The sequence below is a fragment of the Chionomys nivalis genome, chromosome 1 (assembly GCF_950005125.1).
Source record: "Chionomys nivalis chromosome 1, mChiNiv1.1, whole genome shotgun sequence".
Classification (NCBI taxonomy): Eukaryota; Metazoa; Chordata; class Mammalia; order Rodentia; family Cricetidae; genus Chionomys; species Chionomys nivalis.
Window position 1 is genome coordinate 193,772,130 of NC_080086.1, and position 21,392 is coordinate 193,793,521.

Here is a 21,392-nt window from a genome sequence, read left to right on the forward strand (position 1 = left end):
GGCTCAATGTCTTTCATTTATGGCTAGAAACCAATTATGAGTGAGTACATCCCATGTTCCTCTTTTTGGGTCTGGCTTACCTCACTCAGGATAGTATTTTCTATTTCCATCTATTTGCATGCAAAATTCAAGAAGTCATTGTTTTTTACTGCTGAGTAGTACTCTAATATGTATATATTCCATACTTTCTTCATCCATTCTTCCATTGAAGGGCATCTAGGTTGTTTCCAGGTTCTGGCTATTACAAACAATGCTGCTATGAATATAGTTGAGCATATACTTTTGTTGTATGATAGGGCATCTCTTGGGTATATTCCCAAGAGTGGTATTGCTGGGTCCAGGGGTAGGTTGATCCCGAATTTCCTGAGAAAGCACCACACTGCTTTCCAAAGTGGTTGCACAAGTTTGCATTCCCACCAGCAATGGATGAGTGTACCCCTTTCTCCACAACCTCTCCAGCAAAGGCTATCGTTGGTGTTTTTTATTTTAGCCATTCTGACAGGTGTAAGATGGTATCTTAAAGTTGTCTTGATTTGCATTTCCCTGATCTCTAAGGAAGTTGAGCATGACCTTAAGTGTCTTTTGGCCATTTGAACTTCTTCTGTTGAGAATTCTCTGTTCAGGTCAGTGCCCCATTTTATAATTGGGTTGATTAGTTTTTTACAGTCTAGTTTCTTGAGTTCTTTATATATTTTGGAGATCAGACCTTTGACAAGGAATATTTTAAAATGGTAAGCAATGTGTTTACAGCAGCTCTAGATGCTGGCTCTGCCTCTCTTAGTCTTTCAATATGGTGGAGGTATCTTTACCATCAGCTCTGTGACCTCTGGGTAGGAGTTGCACTCACCACCTCAACTCTGGAAAGGAACGTGCAGCACATAAACCCTTTTTATCTGAGTAAAAGCTAAATCTGCCATGAAACACACTGCATGGCCTGGAAATATCTCTGTGCATGGCAGTGGGAATCCACCATGCTCTTCTGTCTTTGCACACCTAGCAGACCCAATCCGGCCAGTTGCCCAGGCAGAGTGCTGAGCTTCTGGCATGCTTTCAGCTACTTTTCTCCTAACCCTGAGCAAGGATCCAGACCTGAAATAATCTGGCCATGCATGTTAGCCCCAGTAGTTCAGGCACTTTTTTGTAGGCAGAGGCTGCTTGTTCATTACCAGCTGCCCAGACATGAAATATTCACTCAGAAAATATATTGATTATAACAGTTTGGCCAATAGCTTAGGCATATTTCTAGTTAACTCTTATGTCTTAACACATTTCTATTAATCTGTGTGTTGTCATGAGGCTGTTGCCTACCAGTAAGGTTCTGGCTGGTGGCTGGTGTCCTTTTCCTTTGGCAGCTACATGATGTCTCCCTGACTCTACCTACTTCTCTCTATATCTCTGTTCAGATTTCCCACCTGGCTTTACTCTACTAAGCCATGGGCTGAAACAGCTTCTTTAATAACCAATGGTAATAAAACATATTCATAGCATACAGAGGGGGATCCCACATCAGCATATGCCTTGGTTCACAGTTAGATCTAGAACACTTAATATAAACCTAGGACATAACATTGTTTCAATGTAAAAAGGGGAAGTCCTTGCTATATCTTTCCTCAAAAGCTTTAATTCTGCCCATCTTTCTGAGCAAATATTAATGAGAATATTATGTGCCAGTTACTGGTCCAAGTGCTAGAGGTAGATATGTGTATGACACCTAAAACCCATTGTTTTTCATTAAATGAAAATATCAAAACATACAGTGGGGTCGGCAAGATGTGTCAGAGGATGAAGGTGCTTGGCACTAAGGTTGGCACTAAGGAACTGAATTTGTTCCCTAGAATTCGGGAGATGACCTCTACAAGTTGTCCTCTGATCTCCACGTACATTCATGTATTTTACCACACAACACAACACACACACACACACACACACACAAATGTAAAAACAATTACTTATCAGAAGAGAAAAAGGAATGGAGCTGACATATAGAATTGAATTTCTTGTTTTTATCTCATGAAGATACAAAACAAACATTTTTTGGCATTTGACATGATACTTATTTAAAACCTGGCGGAGTTGGTTCTAACATGTTCACTTCATGGTGAAAATTATAAGTTCATACAGTCTAATTCTCTAAACTTCAGTTAAAAGCTTCTTCTTTAAATGTGGGATGTATGCTATACACATGTTCTCATAGGCTAATACAATGGTGGACTATGTTTATTTCAAAGGTTGGGTATATAAAGTAGGTTTTCTAAATGGAGTCTACACCATGCTCTAGAGAGGTTATTCCTTCAGAGTCAGAGCATATGTTTATAATTTATCCCTTCTCATTGCAAATGGGGACAGCATTGCAGCCAGCCCCATTAAGAGGAAATAATATTGATGTTTAACCTTGGTACTTCACCGATGAGACTGTGAACTGGAACTAATCTTGATCATTTCAGCCACTGTGCAAAATGGTTTCCCAGAGTAACCAGCTGCATTGATCAATCTTTTTACTTTTTCAATCAATTTTTTTTCCTTTTTCCTTTTTTTTTTCTTTTTTTTTTGACAATGCCTTGTTATATAGCACTGTAGCCTTGGCTGGGCCTGGAATATGCTCTGTAGACCAGACTGGTCAAAAACTCTCAGAGATCCACCTAACTCTGCTTCCTAAGCCTGAGTGCTGGGACTAAAAGCATGTATTACAATGACAGTGGTAGAGTTTTAAAACAAGAATTATAGAAAAGAAACTCTCATTGGAAGAATTTTGCATTAATTGTTTTGCTCATTTTGTCAAAATGCTTCCACATTATCAATGCCCATTATCCTTTCCCCAAGTGGTCCTTGACACGCAGTGCTGTATGTTTATAAGTAGAAACCCAGGCAGTAGGCAGAAAGAATCGGAGGAGTCTTTAGATACAGCTTTGGGAGCAGAATCCATGGCCAGCACATTTAAGGATTGTCAGTAATGGTTTGACTTGTGTGCATGAAGCCTTGGGTATTAGGAGAGGAGAGAGATGTGAGCAGCTCGGCCCAGGGTGCCAGATGGGTGCAAACAGCTGACTGAGTCTGAATCGGTTGTGGGCTACAGCACAAGAAAGGAATGGAGGAATATTAAGATCTGGAGCCTGGATGAATGGAAGGACGGAACTGCCGCTTTCTGAGGGGAGAGACAATGAAGGGAGAATGACTGTGAGACAGATGGAAGAACTTGGAGGCTTAACTCTGGATCTATAAAGACAAATGTCCCCTGGGGCTACTCAGGAAGAATTGAGGTTAGGAATCTCGGATTCAGGGGAGAGAACAGAGTGGGACGTGGCAGGACATACAGCTCAAATCCTTGAGCTCCATGAGAAAACAGGTGTAGACAGAGCACAGCACCCTAAGCATCTGGAGGTCGACTGCAGCAGGAGGAAGATCCAGAAAAGGTGGGCGGTTGAGACAAAGTAGCAGTGTGGTGGAAAGAAACCCAGTGGCGTGCAGAAGCCAGTGAGGATGAGTTTGAGGATAATTGTGTCAGTGTTGCTGTTTAGATGAGAACTGAAAACATGGAGGTCAATGGTGACCCTGACAAGAGCTGTTCACACACTCAAGGGGAAGGGAGCACTAACTGATGAGTCAGGATCCGGGGAATGTGCGGAATATTTGTATTATCCTTATTTTTTTCTGTGAGTTTGAAATTATTTTAAAAGTGTTTAAAACTGGGACCGATAAGAAAGAAAGTAAAGAAGGAATATATAGACAACATTTAAGAACTAGAATGTGGAGCTGGAGCAATGGGAAACTCTGTGTATGATTCAGGAAGGGGTTTCTTTTAAAGGGGAGAGACACCACAGTGTGTCGTATTGTGATGGGAGTAGCCCTGAAACCAAGTTTGTGATGCCAAAGAGAAAGGAGTCACTCCCATATCTTAACCTTTCAGATCAGAAATCATTTCTTCTATTCCTCCCCTCCATTCTGCCACCACCCAACGTGAGAAATAATTCTACAACATTTTTCAGGGCATAACTATCTGTTTGGGCATTTCTGGAAATGGAAGCTTTCTTCTCTTGTTGTATGTTTTCCAATGACTTTATTACAAGTTCAAGAATCTTTCTTACTTTAAATAAAGTAGCTACCCCTTCTTACACTTTATATCCCTTTTCGCCTCATACCATTCAACCATGTAAAACTCCCCTTCCCCGCATTAGTCCTGCCCCATGGACATTATTGCTGCCCATAGCGTGGCACACGGCCCCTTTCCTTTCCTTCAGTTAGATGTGCATGTTCACATGCAGGTGGGTGGACTTGTCTAAAATCATTCTGTCCTGGGCTTCCAGCTTGATTTGCTTCTCTCACTTAATGTAACATGGACACTCTCCAAATCAATGTATGCTTTATTGTCCGTAAGATGGGTGTAACATTTTATATACCCTGCCCGCTTTGAACAATATTAGAGAGAACTTCATGTGTTTTTTTTCCTTATGTGAAGATTTCCATTTTATCTTGTTTTGCAAGGCATATTCTCAGAGGGGGTACTATCCTCACCTGGGACGGCTCTCTGCCTGCCATGGATTTTTTTCTGTTAATTCTTTGAGTGGTTTCTTACTTCACTTTGTACATTGATGTAGGCTTATAAAAATTTGAGGGAATGCAAGTTCATCATCCATTTATTTGTTGCTTTATTTTTTTGACACAGGGTTTCACTGTTTAGCCCTGGCTGTCCTGGAACTCACTTTGTAGACCAGGCTGGCCTCGAATTCACAGAGATCTGCCTGCCTCTGCCTCCTGAGTACTGAGATTAAAGGTGTGCACCACCACCCAGCCATGATTTACCCTTGAAGCAAGCACAAAGCAACAAAACCACAAGTTAACAAATGAATTTTATTTTATTTAAGGATTTGTTTTAATAATAGACTCTGACTCCATGGATATTTTCACAGTTTTATTGTTTTGCTTGGCCTCACATGCTGCCCATTCATCTAAGCTTCCGGGTTAACACGTCGGTTGTCACTGTGTAGTTAATGGAGAAAATCTAGGAGAGTTTTGCTGAGAAATCAAGAGAGAAGTTTCCTCTTCTTGACTGTTGAGATGAAATGAGAGAGAAAACTGCATATAGATGAACGAGCTGGAGGATTGCCTAAAGGAAGTGCTTGTCATAAGGCTCTTTTCGTATTTTATTTAAAGAATACATGGGGCTTTAATCCCCAGAACATATAAAAAATAAACTCTGTAAGACATTTTTTGAGAAGTAACTCAGGAGGTGGAACCCAGTAATTCCTATTGTCACAAAAATAGACAGATATCTCTTATGTGACAGAAGTATGGGAATCACTGATATTAATGTGTTTCTACTTTTGGTTTTTATATATAATACTCCTATATGTTAGTTTTGTATGCATATACATGCATTTTGTTCTTGTTGTTTATTCAGTGTTTTGAGACAGGATCACTTTATGTAACTCTGGCTGCTTCCCAGGTGCTGGGATTAAAGGCATGTACCACCATGTCCAGCTGTATGTATATACATTAATCTCGTTTGCACATTTTCTCTGGAAGTATTTTAAGGACAGAGTGACTTGGTCAGCAAATATTTGAGTATATTTGCAGGATAGACTTTCTTCTCGTTTTTGGCTTCCCTACCATTCCTGTCCTCAGGGTACGCCCCTCGCAGCCACTCTCCATGGTGGCTTGTCCTGTTGCCCGGACACAAGTCGGAGTCTTCCAGGAGGAGGAAAGCTCACCTGGGGAAACGCCTCCATAGAATTGGCTTTGTGGGCAAGTCTGTGTGGCATCTTTCATGATTGATGCTTATGTGGGAGGGCCCAACTAACCACGGGCAGTGCCACCCCCGAGCTGATCATCTTGGTGCTGTAGGATAGCAGACTGAGCAAGCCACGAGGAGCAAGTCAGAAAACAGCACTCCTCTATGGCCTCTGCACCAGCTCCTGCTCCAAGCCCCTGTTTTGAGTTCCTGCCCTGACTTCCGGGGATGATTAACTACATGCTGTAGAATGAAATAAACCATGGCGTTATCTACATTAGGATTCATTTCAGACTTAAAGGGTCCAGAATGTGAAAGACTGAGTCACATTCAACTGGTGAGTTTGTGGCCATTTGTTACACCAACCACAAAACCTTTTTGCTCCTAGTGTTTTATCACAGCAGCAACCTAAGACACTCCTGTCTCTTGGTAGTGTGTGGGTATCCTCATATTGCATAGTGGGGATATCTCCCTGCCACAGACTGTGATAATCCTTTGAAGAATGGAGCAAAGGTAGAAGAAAGCTTCTACTACACCTGAGAGGGACTCTGGAAATGGAACTGAGCTCCATCTTTAAATATAGGACTAAGAAACAATTCTAACAATATAGACCACAGGTGGTGTCGGAAACAAAGCAAGTTAAAGGGATACATATGGTAATCGAACTACCACTCATACTGAAACATGGCTTTCCAACAGTCTCCAGCCCTATTGCAAGGGCTAACACAGAGAATGGTCACCCCTTTCCCTTGGCGTGAGAGTGTCGTTCCCAACATTCCTTTGCCTCCTGAAGACTGAAATGTCATAGATGAGCAGTGTTCTCCAAAGAACTGTCCTTGCTTGGAGTGCTGGCCTGCAAAATTCAAACTGTCCCCCACCTCACCCCACCCAGCTCTGTTCCTGGCTTGCTCTTCTTAGCTTCATGACACTTGGAGTAATACTCGTGAGGCAACTTATTTTTGATGACATAACACACAATGCTCTTGTTATAGTCTGCTTTGCCAGAAGCAAGAGGAATGGCCTTAGTCTGGGTTGCTTTCCTGTGGTTGCTGTAATAGACTGCCAAAAATTCAGCTTGAATACAACTCACCTGCAGTGTCTTGGAGTTCTGGAAGCCCTTGAATATGAACTGAACCTCAGTGTGGATAACACTGAGTAAGTTTTGAAGAGTGCATTTCCTAGTCTTTTCTAGATGGCGGATCCACACTCCCACTGTACCTGACACAGCACCTTTCTCCATCTGGAAAACCAATGGGTTTTACTTTTCTCATTAGCTTTGTTTCTGCTCTTCCAGCATACCTTCTTCTGATTCCTTCCCAGGAGGACTCACGATTACACTTAGGACCCACCCAGAGAATAAAAAATAATCTCCCTGCATGAAGAATTTTAGCTTAGTTGCAGCTGGGAAGACCCCTTTTCATGTAAAAGAACATTCACTTGGTCCATGTGTTGGGTATGAAATAGACCAGAAAGGCTCATGTGTTGAAGGCTTGATGGTGTTGGGAAGTGACTGATCACCATGGTGCTAACCACCTCAGGGGTTAAATTCCCTGATAAGTTCCCAGATGAATGCTCCTAATTGCAGAAAGTGGGCCTTGGGTAGGTGTGCCTTTGGGGGGTGTATCTTATTTCTGACTCTTTCTTTTCTGCTACCTATCTGCCACAGGCGAGATGTTTGTTCCGCCACTCGCTCTCCATCCAATGTTCAGTGTTGCCTTAGGCACCCAAAGATGCGCTAAGCAAATCATGTTCTTCAACTTTGGCAACCATGAGCCAAAATAAGTCTTCCCTCCTGAACATTTGTAGCTCAGGCAAGAGAAGGCTTTACTAACCCAGGACTCGGATGTCTTTCTAAGTCAGGATTCAGCCTATTCCAAGATTACATCATTAATAGGAGGCTTTGCCCTTTCCAAATGGCTTCTGTGTCCACTCTAGTCTGTAAATGCATGGATCATTGGGGAAAAAAGAGTATTTTGCAAAGCACACAACATATCATAGAATCCATTTGTTCAGCAAGCTTACAGAGGGATTGAGTATCGTGCTTAGAGGCTCCGCTTTCTGTTGCTTAGGTAGTGACTGTGGCTGTGCAGGTCAACATTTCCTGCTGTCCCCACTCTACTGCTGAAGTGAGCTGTGCAGTCAGCAGAATTCATCTCATGTGTGGGTTTTCTAGTATGCAAGTGCCTCTTTATGGGTTTTGTTCAGCTGTCCCAGAAGCCAATGCTATGGGAGCAATTCACAAATTGATCCTGGACCCACATTCCTATCCCAGAGAACCTGGTTATAAATATCTTCTTTAGTTGATTCGTCAATAAATATCTGCTGAACGCTTCCATAATCTCTGTTTTATTATGTTTCTATATTGAACCCTCAATGCTTAAAATCAAAGTATAATTGCATCATTTTCCTTTATTCCCCTTCCCTTCCTCTCCACCCATGTTCACCTCACTTTCTCTTAAATTACTGGTCTCCTCTGCTTTAATGGTTGTTACATAGATGTGTGCTTAAAGACATAAATACAACCTGTCAAGTCCGATCAGCATAGCTTGCATATCCACAACTTCAGGGTTGACTACTTGGTTTGGGATAAGCCATTAGGGAGCTCCTCCCTGGGAGAAGACTGATTCCTTTAGTTCAGCTTCCTGGACTTATCTGTCATTCTTCTTCTAGGGGTGGAGTCACATGACAGTTCACCTTCCACATTAGCATGTTGGTTGGCATTGTCCTTGTTCAGGTCTGGTTGAGGAGGTATACTATTGAGGCATCTTGGGTCAAGTCTCCATCATTTCTAGGAAACACAGCAGAGGTTTCGGTCCTCTGGCTCTAACAGTCCTACTTACTTGATGCTCCTTGAGCACGGGGTTTCAACAGTTGTGTTGTAGATAGATTCACTGTGGCTGGATACTCTATGATCAGTTTGAGTTCCAAATTTTCATCAAGAAATTTTCCTTAATTAAGCTAAGAGGCACCTACATGCTTGTGTGGTTTGTGAGGCTAAATAAGATGGAGTTTAGAGTATATGTATGGTCTTTACTCAACTTTTATAAAAAGGTGGTCAGCTACCATAGCCACCCTTTATAGCTCAATATGATGTAGATGGATATAAAATATGTTCCTCAGAAGGTTAAAAAAAAGTAGGATGAATAGCTTCTACTTTGGAAATTTATGATAAATAGGATAGTTAAGATATACAGTGAGCCTATAATTCGTGATCCTAGAGAAGCTAAATAAGAAGGTGAACCCAAAGAAAAACATATAGGCATCCTCCTGAATATTAACCTCCATCAGGCGATGAAAGGAGACAGAGACACACATTAGAGCACCGGACTGAAATCTCAAGGTCCAAATCAGGAGCAGAAGGAGAGAGAGCACGAGCAAGGAACTCAGGACCGCGAGGGGTGCACCTACACACTGAAACAATGGGGATGTTCTATCGGGAACTCACCAAGGCCAGCTGGCCTGGGTCTGAAAAGGCATGGGATAAAACTGGACTCGCTGAACATAGCAGACAATGAGGACTACTGAGAAGTCAAGAACAATGGCAATGGGTTTTTGATCCTACTGCACGTAGTGGCTTGGTGGGAGCCTAGGCAGTTTGGATGCTCACCTTACTAGACCTGGATGGAGGTGGGTGGTCCTTGGACTTCCCACAGGGCAGGGAACCCTGACTGCTCTTAGGGCTGACAAGGGAGGGAGACTTAATTGGGGGAGGGGGAGGGAAATGGGAGGCGGTGGCGGGGAGGAAGCAGAAATATTTTAAATAAATAAATAAATAAAAAGATATGAGCATCCAAAGTTGTTATGACATACGTGGTATGAGAAAGGTTAATATAAAGGGTGTTAGTTATGACTGGAATGAGGGCAGATGGGAAAGGATGACCAGGGAGAACAGGGTTGTGACCCAGAAATTCTGCAGTCCTGGGAGTCTGGAGGAGGGGTGAGGGCATGAGGGACAGAGACAGAGCAGAGTAGGGTTTCTGGCTTTGGTAGATTTAGTTCTTCAGTGGTTATCATATGGAAAACTCTAGAAGGAATACAGGAAGTTAAACCAGGAGTTGAGAGATAATAATGACTATAGAGACTAGAGAATTGGAGATTATTAGCTTATTAGGGTCACTACTGAATCACAGATTCAGACGAGGTTGCTCAGGGTAACAATTAGAAAGGAACCTGTTATCCATCTCTCCTGAGAGCACAAGGGACACCAAAGTAAAAGTTGGAGCCATCTAAACCAAACTGCCAAGGTTGCAGAGATAGTTTGGTGGTTCAGAGTATGCAATGTTCTTGCAGAGGACCTGAGTTTGCTTCCCAACAGCCATGTCAACGGGTTCATAGCCACTAGTAACTCCAGCACTAGGGCATTCAGTGCCCCCTTCTGCCTCCACGGCCTCCTGCACACACATGCTTGCACATAGTTAAAATAAAATAAATCTTTAAAAGAAACCAAACAGAAAAATATGCAATCTCTGAGAGTCATGTCAGGGAACTAGAATACTACAGATGACAAGCAAAGCAAGTGGCAGATATCCTTGTCCCTAGCATAGCCAACTGCCATTAAGCCTGCTCTGTCTCTTTGTATTTATCATTGTGGTACAAGTAGATTTGAATTTTAACAAAGACATTTATAAAATTGGCCGATACATATATATATGTATACATATATATATATCGAGAGAGAGAGAGAGAGAGAGAGAGAGAGATGTAGACAGAAGAGCAAGACAAATTGATACATGCAACTGAGACCAGCTGGCAAAACCCTTCAAAGCCATGGTGCTTTTTATACTATGACCTGCCAATATATTTAATTAGGATTTAAACCAAGAGCAGCTTTATTATTGGAAAATGAGACTAACTTCTGCCAATCAAATAGAAACTCATGTCAGTGAGTATGGGTCCAGGAAGCAATCGAGCAGCCACGCTAAGTGACTTGACTGACAAACGCTGGCCTGCTGCTTCCTCACCCCCTCCTCGCCTGCGAGTGGTTATACACAGACACCGGAAGTAAAGAAGAGCCAAGCTTGAGCAAAATGGCCAGAGCAGCACAGCATTGCCAAACTGAGAACATTTATTTATATGCACTCTAAGTTATGTGATGCCAATTTATGTATTTATAGTTGCTTATTCTTTTGGTTGACTATCTATGGTTCTGAAAGTGTAGAAGTTCGTAGACATGACCTGCTTCTTTGGATAGATCTGCTATCACAAGGCGTGTTTTAATGAGGGTAGGTGTCAGATAGAACCCTACTGTAAGTCTAGCCCCTTATTAAAAAGTAAGAACAAAAACACATGCCGTGAAAGACTCGCCAGAGTTTCAATCTTGTGTCTTAGTCACCTAATTCATGGTCCTTTGAAGTGAGAGGCAAGTCCCTGACAGTATTCTAGCCCCTTCCTAAGGGAAACTGCAGTTTTGAAGTCTCTCCGGTGCAAATCCATACAGTACTATTTAAAACTGTCTTCAAGCGTGGATTACGGGCTATGATCTAGTCATGCTCTACCTAACAACGGGGATCTGTTCTAAGAGATGGCGAAAGATGATCTCATCATTTTGTATGCATGATGGAGTATCCTTACACAAGTCCACATGGTTTAGGTCCGTCATTTAACATGATCATTTGATACAATCAAGCCATGCATAAAACATGACCTCTGTGAGTCTCCTGAACTATTTTATAGTCACAGTACAGTCATGTTGGAGTATACTCTGATGCAATGATCAAACGTATAGGACCATTGGTGTTTAAGAAAGCAGCATGTGTTTGTCATCAAGCATTAGGTTCTGTACCGAGATGCATGTGCTATAGTTTGTGTGCAAGTATAGTGTGGTATGGTGTGCATGTGTGGTGTTATTAATGTGTGTGTGTGTAAGCATGAGGGTGATGTCACAAGTCTCTTTATGATTGCTCATATGAGATAGAGTCTCTCACTGAACCTCAAGCTCATCATTTTGACCAGATTCGCCACTGAGCTCCAAGAATCCACATATCTCCAACATCTAACTCTTTGTGCTAGAGTGACACACACACACACACACACACACACACACACATACACACACACGACTATGCCTGGCCTTTAAAATGTGGGTGCTGAGAATCCAAACCCAGATCTTATGCTTGCCACAGCAGGTGTCTTACTGACTGGGCTGTCCCCTCAGACCAGAGTGTACTATACTTTTAATTCTTCCAAATTTTATTTTTGAGAATCTCATACATACATATTATGCACTTTGGTCAAGCCAACCTCCCACTCTCTCCCCTCTCCAACTCCTCCCATGCGCTATACTTTCAGATTACCGGCTGCATTCTGTTTGCATCACCCAGAGATGCGAGTGATTAGGCTACGTGTAACATGTCAGCAGGATGGCAGCAAGTGAGGGGCCCACAGCTCTGTATCCGTGGTTGTTTGTTGAACAAAGAAGTATTATAGAGCACATGATTAGATATTTTAAACGTTCGATAAGAATTTTAACTCCACATCCTAGAGTGTAAACTGTTAGCCTGCACATTCACATACTAGTGCTATTATCTAAATGGAAATATATCAAGGTTAATACAGATAGCATGGTAACCATACCACATTATTTTTATATGCATAAGAAAAAAGTCACTATGCTAGGCTGAATAACGAACCTCCCAGATGTCCATGTCCTCACCTGTGGAATGCGGATTTATTACTTCACGGCAGAAGGAAACTAGAAATGGGCTAGGAGGAGGCTGTTTCGAGTTATCTGGGTGGACACTAAAGGCAATCTCAAGCAAGAGGGAGGCAGAAAGAGGTAGACTGTGATAGAAGTGAGGTGTTGATAGAAATAGCCTGGAGTGGAGGGGCTGGAGGAAACCCAGAGAGGACAGGATGGCACGAGAAGATGGAAGGATAAAGGCAGCGTATTTTGTCCCAAGAGCCTCTAGGGAAGCTTGTTCTGTCGAATCCTTGGAATCTGATATCAGATTTCTCGCTGCTACAGCTGTGAGATAACGGATAAGCAGTGTTCCAATCCTCTCCACTGGTGGCAACTCACTATAACAGCCACCCGCACTAATGTCGGCAGCATCGTGGTCCAGCTCCTGGAAGTTTCCAGGGGGGCTGATCTGAAAACTCTCACTGTCTGTGGCTGACATTTCTTGACTCTATACCGAGACCATGAAGAATGGAAAAGTACACATAGTAAAGGTGTTGGATTGTCTTTAGGAACAGACTCAAAATCAACAATTGAATCTGTAAATGATTTCCTTGTCTCTCTCTGAATGCAATTGCAACCATTTGAATCACCATTTGAATGAAAATCAAATATAATGAAGCCATGTTTTTGTTCCATTCAGCCTGTTGGGATTATTTTTGGCCAGGTACCAGAAGCTCTGGGGCTCTGCTCCAACAAAGCTGGCCTGACAGCGTATAACTTACTCATTGATTCTCCTCCGGAGCAAATGGGCTACTTTATCAAACAAGCATTAGGCTGTCATGGTCCCCATTAAAGAGTGTTAACATATCAAAATGGGACATTCAGTTAGAGGGATGCAGTACCACCAGGCGAAGGGATTTTAAGGAACTGGAAGCAGTTGATTATCTCGTCGGAGAAAGAAAAATTACCCAGACTTCTCCCGGTGCCAAGCTAGAACAGAGCAAAACACAGTAGAGCCTTTGTCCGGAGGGACAATCAGCCTGAATATTGGAAATAGAACTACTGTTGAATATTATAAAATCAGATAAAATCCATGGTAGCTTGAGAGAACTGTTAAAGCCTGACTTCTGTTACCTATGTATTTCTTCACAGGACTAGTAAAAAATTACACAGAAACTTAAATTGGATCTTTGCTCATGGGGAAGCAATAAGTGGCAGTTGCTACTTACAGCAGCAGAATGTTAGGATCAGAAGTCTCAGGAAATCAGTGCTCAAATACCAGACCAATCTGGCTGAGAAGTCCCTAGACAGGCACCCTCTATCGACATGTACAATTTAATGTACTTCAATAATAATTGAAAATGTCCTTCTCATGTGAACTAGCTGTGCCCACAAAGCAGTAAGAAGTGGTTCCTGGCTTTCAGGCAAAACACTGGAAGACTATTCAGGCTGGTCATTGGTCTGATGAGCTGTACCATTCACCCACTACGTCAACATCCAATACAATCCTGCCTTCTTTAGTCCAGCAGGCAGAAGGTTTTTATTCTCCACTTTCAAAACTTACAAGCCCCCGCACACACATGTTCTTATTAGTGATAGTGTGACAGAAAGGGGAGAGACAGCATAGGATAGAAACAGGGAAGAGTGATGCTTAAAAAACATCCTGGGATACTATAGGACCACTGCAAAGGATTGAGGTCTGGATGCTGTAGGACCACTGCAAAGGATTGAGGTCTGGATGCTGTAGGACCACTGCAAAGGAGGGAGGTCTGGATGCTCTAGGACCACTGCAAAGAAGGGAGGTCTGGACTTTTTTGTATGGTTGCACCATTGCATAGAAATTTCAAAAATATTAAAAACCCAGAAAACCTTAAAAAGCTAAATTGCTTCCCATCCCCAAATCCTCCCCAGCCAGTGCTCTCAGCCTAGAAAGTCCCTTCTGCCCCTCAGCTGAATGCTAGCCAGAAGCCTCATTTGTTTTCACTGTGTGACCAGGTCTCTGGGGCTCTCGGACAAGGCTACCCTCTTATCAGAGCAGAAGTTTCTGTTTGAACTAGAATTTCTGGCTCTGGTTTGCCTTATTGATTTGAGCCCTTTCTCTTTTAGAAAGAGTTAGAGAATGTCTAGGGGAAGAACAGCGCGACAGTGAAGTGACAAGGGTGTGAAGATAAAAATAAAACCAAGATGGTTCAAGTTTTCACTGAGTAGAGCCTGCGCTCAGGTTGTTTTGCTCTTGCCTTTCAAATCAATCTTCAGGAAGGAACCAGGACTGAGCCATAATTTCAGAGCATCTTCATCTATTTTTCCTTTAATAACAGGATTCTTAGTGTGTTTCTAAATATGAAACTCATATCTCTTCTTAGAAATAAAAACCTCTACTCTTCAAAAGATTAGCCTTGCTGTTACCCATGAGGTGACAGAGAAAACTTGGGTGGCACGAACTCTAACAGGAAGGAGCAGTGGTAGCCAGACTCCCTTTGTTGAAATGTAGCCTGGAGTCCACTTCTGTTAACATTTACATTTTGATGAGATGGAGGTGCTAACCTGGTGGTAGATAACTCTTTGGGAGTATAAACTGATCGTGTTTACCTGGAGGTTGTGTGAATGGTGGTCAAGCCTCCACCCACAAGAAGCTCGTACTGCAGGCTGGGGTGGTGGTTCAGAGGACAGAATACTTGCATTTTGAGCCTTGTGACCTGGAATTGATTCCCAGTGCTGAGAGGCAGGGAGAGGAGGCTCTCTAGGACTCTCTGGCCAGCTAGCCTGGCCTAATTGTTTAGTACCAGGTCAAAGAGAGACTTAAATAAAAAAAAAATTATAGCATACCTGAGGAATAGCACTCTGGCTTCTATGGACATGTGTACTCATATGCACACTTTTCTCTGTGTGTGCACACATGCACACACTCCACATGAAATCCATATGTTGGACTCTGGTGTTTATTTAACATGTGAGTTCTCAAACTCCAGGCAGATAAAATGCCTGTGTGCCCGACTTCTTCAATGAGGATGGATGACATCGTTGTGTGTTTGTTTATTCCCTCGTTCATTTGTTTCAGATATTGATCTCTAATCTTTATTTTGAAATAGCTTCGCATTTAAGCAAGCTGCAAGTATATCATAAAGAATTCTTATAGGCCCCTTATTTAGAGTTGCTAAATGTTACTATCACCAAATTTGAAAAAAATCAAAGTATGAGTGCCTGTATATACACATAATCATGTTGTTTTTATGAACATTTGATAGTATACTGGAGATACGATATTTTTACTTTTTCCTCTTAAATACTTCCATATTTTTATAAACAAGCACATTCTCTTAAGCAATATAGCACAATGGTAAATATCAGAAAAATGTCATTGATATACAGTTTAACCTGCATACATAATTAGAATTTTGTCAAGTGTTCCATTATTTTTAACTAAAAATTATGTTTATGGGTGTTTTGCTGCATGTGTACCATGTGTGTGCCTGGTGCCTGCAGAGAAGAGGGCTATAGATCATCAGAATGGAAATTACAGATGGTTGTGACCACCATGTAGGTGCTGGAAATCAAACCTACACAATGTGTGTGCCTGGTGCCTGCAGAGAAGAGGGCTATGGATCATCAGAATGGAAATTACAGATGGTTATGACCACCATGTAGATGCTGGAAATCAAACCAAGTGCTCTTTGCAAGAGCCACAGGAGCTCTTACCCACTGCACCGGTTCTCTGGGTCCAATTCTTTCAATTTGTTAAAAGACTTTTATCCTCATTATTTAGTGGAGAATTATTTATATGCAGTAAAATTCATACCAGTTTTATGCACAGCCGGCTCCTGCCGTCCTGAGCTGAGCATGCATTCCTGGCCTCAAGCAATAGGGCAGCTTTAATGCTGGCTCTAGGATTCCTTGCTGTGGATTTTTGTCTGTTTTCCTTTCTCCAACTGCCATGAGCCATCATCTATGCCAGAAAGGCAAGGACGTTGGTTGTCCTTTCTTGAAACAACCTTTTTCCCATAGGGAGTGCCACGTCTTTCCCTGGGTGGTAGGATTTGCACATTTCTGTCCACTCCCAATCCCTATGCTGATAGCCTCACTCTCAAGGTGATGCTATTGGAAGACATGACCTTGGGGATTAAGTAAAGAGGTCAGGGCTCTCACAAATGAACTAGTGTACTCAGAGGAGGTCCAGAGAGTGGCTTTGCACCTTCAGCCATGTGAAGATGCAGCAAAAAGATACCATCTGTGAACCAGAACATGGCCCTCACCAGACAGTGCCTCCTCCCCTGTCTGGATCTTGGACTTCCCAGTCTCCAGAACAGTAAGAAATAGATTTCTCCATGTGTGAGCCTGCTATCCCATAGTGGTTTTTTATAGCATGTTGGACAGAACGCGGCAGTAGCTATGGTTTACTCTTAGGCCTGTATCACAGGGAGCTTTCCAGCCTCCCACCTGTCACTCCTGCCAAGCCTTCCTGTTTGCATGTCTTCCTTCTGAGCTCTGGTGGGTCTCAGAAGAGCAGCCTGGGGTAGGTGTGATCCCCCCTTCTACCTGGAGCCCCAGCCTCGGGTAGGTGTTATCCCCCTTCTGCCTGTAGACCGGCCTGGGGTAGGTGTGATCCCCCTTCTACCTGGAGCCCCAGCCTGGTGTGATTCCCCCCTTCTGCCTGGAGCCCCAGCCTGGGGTAGGTGTGATTTCCCCCTTCTGCCTGGAGTTCCATCCTGGGGTAGGTGTGATCCCCCTTCTACCTGGAGCCCCAGCCTAGGGTAGGTGTGATCCCCCTTCTACCTGGATCCCCAGCTTGGTGTGATTCTCCCCTTCTGCCTGGAGCCCCAGCCTGGGGTAGGTGTGATTCCCCCCTTCTGCCTGGAGCCCCAGCCTGGGGTGGGTGTGATCCCCCCTTCTGCCTGTAGACCCAGCCTGGGGTAGGTGTGATCCCCCCTTCTGCCTGGATCTCCAGAAACCTATCTTCTTACAGCTACCACAGTCAGAACTTTATCTGAACCCCACCTGCCAGATTACACATAATGTCTGGTATTTCCATCAGGGAAGGGTGTGCTGAGGTCCTGGCTCTGCTTAGGGATCCAGCGTTTCCTAAAACGTTGAGCAGAGGGGTTGTCCCACAACTAGAGGGCCATGAAAGACTATGAAAGAGTTGTGACTTCATTTATATAGAGGGTCTGGGAGCAGTTCCGTGCCTTTCTAACAATTATGTAGACGAATTGTTTCTTAGACGGTATTCAAGATTTCTACAGCAGATATTACAAAAGATGGCCCATAAAGGCTTATGACTAACTGTCTTTAGATGTGATATAATTTTCCTGCAAAGTGAAAAGCCATATCTTTGGAGAAATCACTGAGAAGGCCGCTTTCACAGGGGCGACTGAGTGTCCAGGAGACTACCCTGAAATGTTTCCTAATGTAAACATTTTATATATAGTTGTTTTAAGAATGACTTAGTTTTCATGTTTCCATACTCTGAGTAGGAGCCACAAGTCCATTTTATGCTTTTTTTGAGTATCTATAAATTTGATTTGTTCTTCCTGTGCCCAAGAAAACATCTAGAAAAGATAAAAATTATTTCTTACTTATTAATAATGCAAAAATTAAAAGATTCACAGATTGCATAGTACTCTTGTATAAAATAGTGAATTATTTGAAAGCTAAATCTCTTCCACTTTTAGCAGGCCATACTTAGAATACGATGATGCAGTGGGTGAGAAGTTAAGTTTGAAAGGTCAATTTAATTGTATTTTCTGGTAGATCCAACCTTTCTTGCATTTTGTCTTATCTACAGGGAACTCATTGTTTACCACTTTCCTGAGTCAGAGAAGGAAATCTGATCCAGGCACATTTGCCTCTGCTAAACTAAGCAAGGCTTTTCTAATAAAGGCTTTTATCCAGGAGATCTACTCTAAAAGTTTAAAAAAAACCTCCAGGGTTTTGAAAGAAAACTAATGGTTACAAAGGAAGAAAATCGTTATGATACAGAGACCCAGCTTCCTTCCTTAATAACTGTAAATAGAATGTTTGCATTAGAAAGCTTTGTAGTGTAGGCTCCTGGACATTAGTTTCCCTGTGATAGTTGCCTTCTCAGCAATTTCCCCTCAGAATATGGCTTTTCACTTTGTTGGGAACTTGCATCATTTCTTAAAGACAGTTATTCATAAACCTTTATGGGACATCTTTTGTAACATCTGCTGCAGAGATGTGAAATATTGCCTAGGAAACAACCACTCTGCATAACTGGTAGAAAGGTGTGGGACTCCTCCTCCCAGGCCCCTCTAAGTGCAGATTCCTCAGCACATCTTAGTGTCACAGTGCTGTTTACTTCTGTCCTCCTTTGGGATGAGGGCAAAGCTAACCATTTGGTTCCTTGGAATGTTGTGCCATGAACCTTTTGTCTTCATTGTCTGTGACCAGGAGTCTTCTGGACCCCTCAGCACAGATCCCAGTAGTCTGAGGCATTGTGTCAATCCAAAGTTTCCTCTCTACTGAGTATCTCATTGAATGAAGATGCTCTCATTCATGTCCACAAAACATCGGAGGAAGCAAACTCACACTGTGACCTTTCCTGAGATCACTTTCTTAAGATTATAAATGAAATGTGTGGATTGTTTTCTTTATAATTAAAGCAAAGGGTAGTAGAATTTCAGGCAGTTGTCTCCTCAGGGTCCTTCACACCTCTCCGTGGGCTGGCATCAGGGCCATAGCTAGGCAGACCCTTCTAAACTCTAGATGAGGCTGGGAACCACACCCACTGGAGCCTGTTTTCTGCCACATTCCTTCCTACTCTTTATCATGACATATACATTATTTAGGTGGTATTGGCAGTAGTTTCTGTCCTGCCCAGACCCACAGCCATTCAGTCCCAAAGAAACACACAGAGGTCTGCATTAATTATGAACTGGTTGACCTATTAGCTCAGACTTCTTATTAACTCTTACATCCTACATTAGCCCATGTTAGCCATGTGGCTTGGTACCTTTTATCAGCGAGGTATTCTCATCTTGCTTCCTCTGTGTCTAGATGATGACCTTCCTAGAATCCTCCTGGTTGCCCTGCCTATACTTCCTGCCTGGTCACCCCGCCTATACTTCCTGCCTGGCTACTGGCCAATCAGCATTTTATTAAAGTAATATAACTGACAAATTTTTCAAGGGTGCAAGATGATTGTCCCACAGAAAACTGGTACTAGTTTCCTTGCAGAATTCCGAGCCTCTCAATATTTCCAGATTTCCTAGCAAGAAAAGAGAATTACTCTCGATTGTAAACTGAATAAACAATGTCAATAACTTCTGCTAAGTTGAAAGAGGGCAACAGCTTCTCAAAGGTGAGTCATCCTAGGTGTATCCAGTGTTTGCACCACTACACAGACATTCCTACCTGTTGGCCTCACTGTCACAGCGTTAGGCTTGGCTCGAGGACACCAAGGTGAATAGACATTCAAGGAACAAGTCTCAGACTTGGCCATTCTAAGTGACTTGCTTTGCATCTTGAATTTAGGAGTCAAGAGTGTAAGTTCTACACTTGTGATCTATTCAGACATAAAGGAACTCAGAGCTCAGTCCCACTGTGCCGTGAGAAACTGACTCATGGCAAAGCAGACCTTTCTCTCTCCTTTCACCCCTGAGTCTCTTTAAGCCAGTGTGAGGTTGGACAACGGTTAGACTTTTTATTATGTCACCCACATTCCCCTGGGGTTAGTTGGGGTGCTTCTGAGAGCATGTTGGGGGGCGGGGGAGAGGAACTAAGATGGCCCTGCCTGTTCAGTGTCTTTCTACTTTCCCAGAAACTGATCACCAACGGATGCAGATTTAAGCAAAGACTTAGAATAGATATCTTAGCCACGCAGTTTCTGTGACTTTGTGATTTATTAGTGATTATTTCTATTTCATATGCTATACCATGATGTTGGTTTTGCCCTTCTATGTCTTGGGCAAAAGAGGGAATTAAGATGTGTGGGTAAGAACCAAAATCAAGTCCTTCCTGCTGCTATAAACAATCAAAGATGAAGCTAGCAGGTTATACTCAATTATATAAACAGCTCCTTATCCTTGATTGGAGTAAAATGTTTTATTTTTTCTCCTAATTATTAATACATGCTTTTAGCATATTAGAAATATAGAAAAATACAAAGATAAACTGTGTCTATATTTATATTTTTATAACTTCCCTCAAAATTAGGCAATGCTATGATGTAGTACGGAAGCTGAGAGTGAGTTTCTAACACACTAAATATTCTGAGTTATTTTGGGGAATTAATAAGAACATCTCTTTCTTATATCTCACATAGGGGGAGCAAGGACCTCAAGGTTTTCCAGGGCCAAAGGGTACAGTGGGTCATGGCCTTCCTGGCCAGAAGGTAAGTGAATCAGAATTTTACGGAAATGCTTCGACACAGGTCTCATTGCTTAGTCCTGATTGTGACAGCGATCTCATGCTTCCTGCCCCTCTTACCACACTAAAAGTGCCATCTGAGATAGAATCCAAATGCTGTAGCATTTTCCTCATTCATCAGATGCAGTCAATAAACGAACAAATCCTTATGACACATATGTAGTAGACACAGAAGCCTCAGGAACCTGGTAAGTTATGCAACACTTGAGTTTCTTGACGGCAATGAGCTGATCAAGTGTCTCATCTGATTAAGAGGTTAATTCCTCTTAGGTGTAAATGTATTTTTCCTTATGTGTATTTATGTCAATAAGAACTCCAAGCCTTTAAGGGGATTTTAGTTGCAACAAATCAAACCGTAGGTTTTATTTTTCTTATTTGGCTTTAATGTTCATGACTTAAGTTTTGTTTTTAACCATGTCATACAGGGAGATCATGGAGAACGGGGTGATGTGGGAAAGAAAGGCGAAAAAGGAGAAATTGGAGAACCCGGATCTCCAGGAAAACAGGCAAGATATGTTTTTTCAAGCTTTACTATGGCTTTATACTCTCAACTGGGTCTAAAGTATCCTGAATGTTACTTTTTTCTCCCCACTAAGTAGGGATTACAAGGACCAAAAGGAGACCTGGGACTTACGGTGAGTATCTATCTTAGAGGGTAATTGAGGG

At 42.5% G+C, this 21,392-nt stretch overlaps 1 protein-coding gene across 1 annotated transcript in view; it reads left to right on the forward strand.

Annotated features, from left to right (window-relative positions):
- Col28a1 (collagen type XXVIII alpha 1 chain) overlaps positions 1 to 21,392 on the forward strand; it is a 162,132-nt gene that overhangs the window by 116,547 nt on the left and 24,193 nt on the right. Inside the window, exons 27-29 of the mRNA XM_057779390.1 lie at positions 20,623 to 20,691; positions 21,152 to 21,232; positions 21,326 to 21,361. Of these exons, the coding sequence (XP_057635373.1) occupies positions 20,623 to 20,691; positions 21,152 to 21,232; positions 21,326 to 21,361 (186 nt within the window). The remainder of the gene's footprint in view (positions 1 to 20,622; positions 20,692 to 21,151; positions 21,233 to 21,325; positions 21,362 to 21,392) is intronic.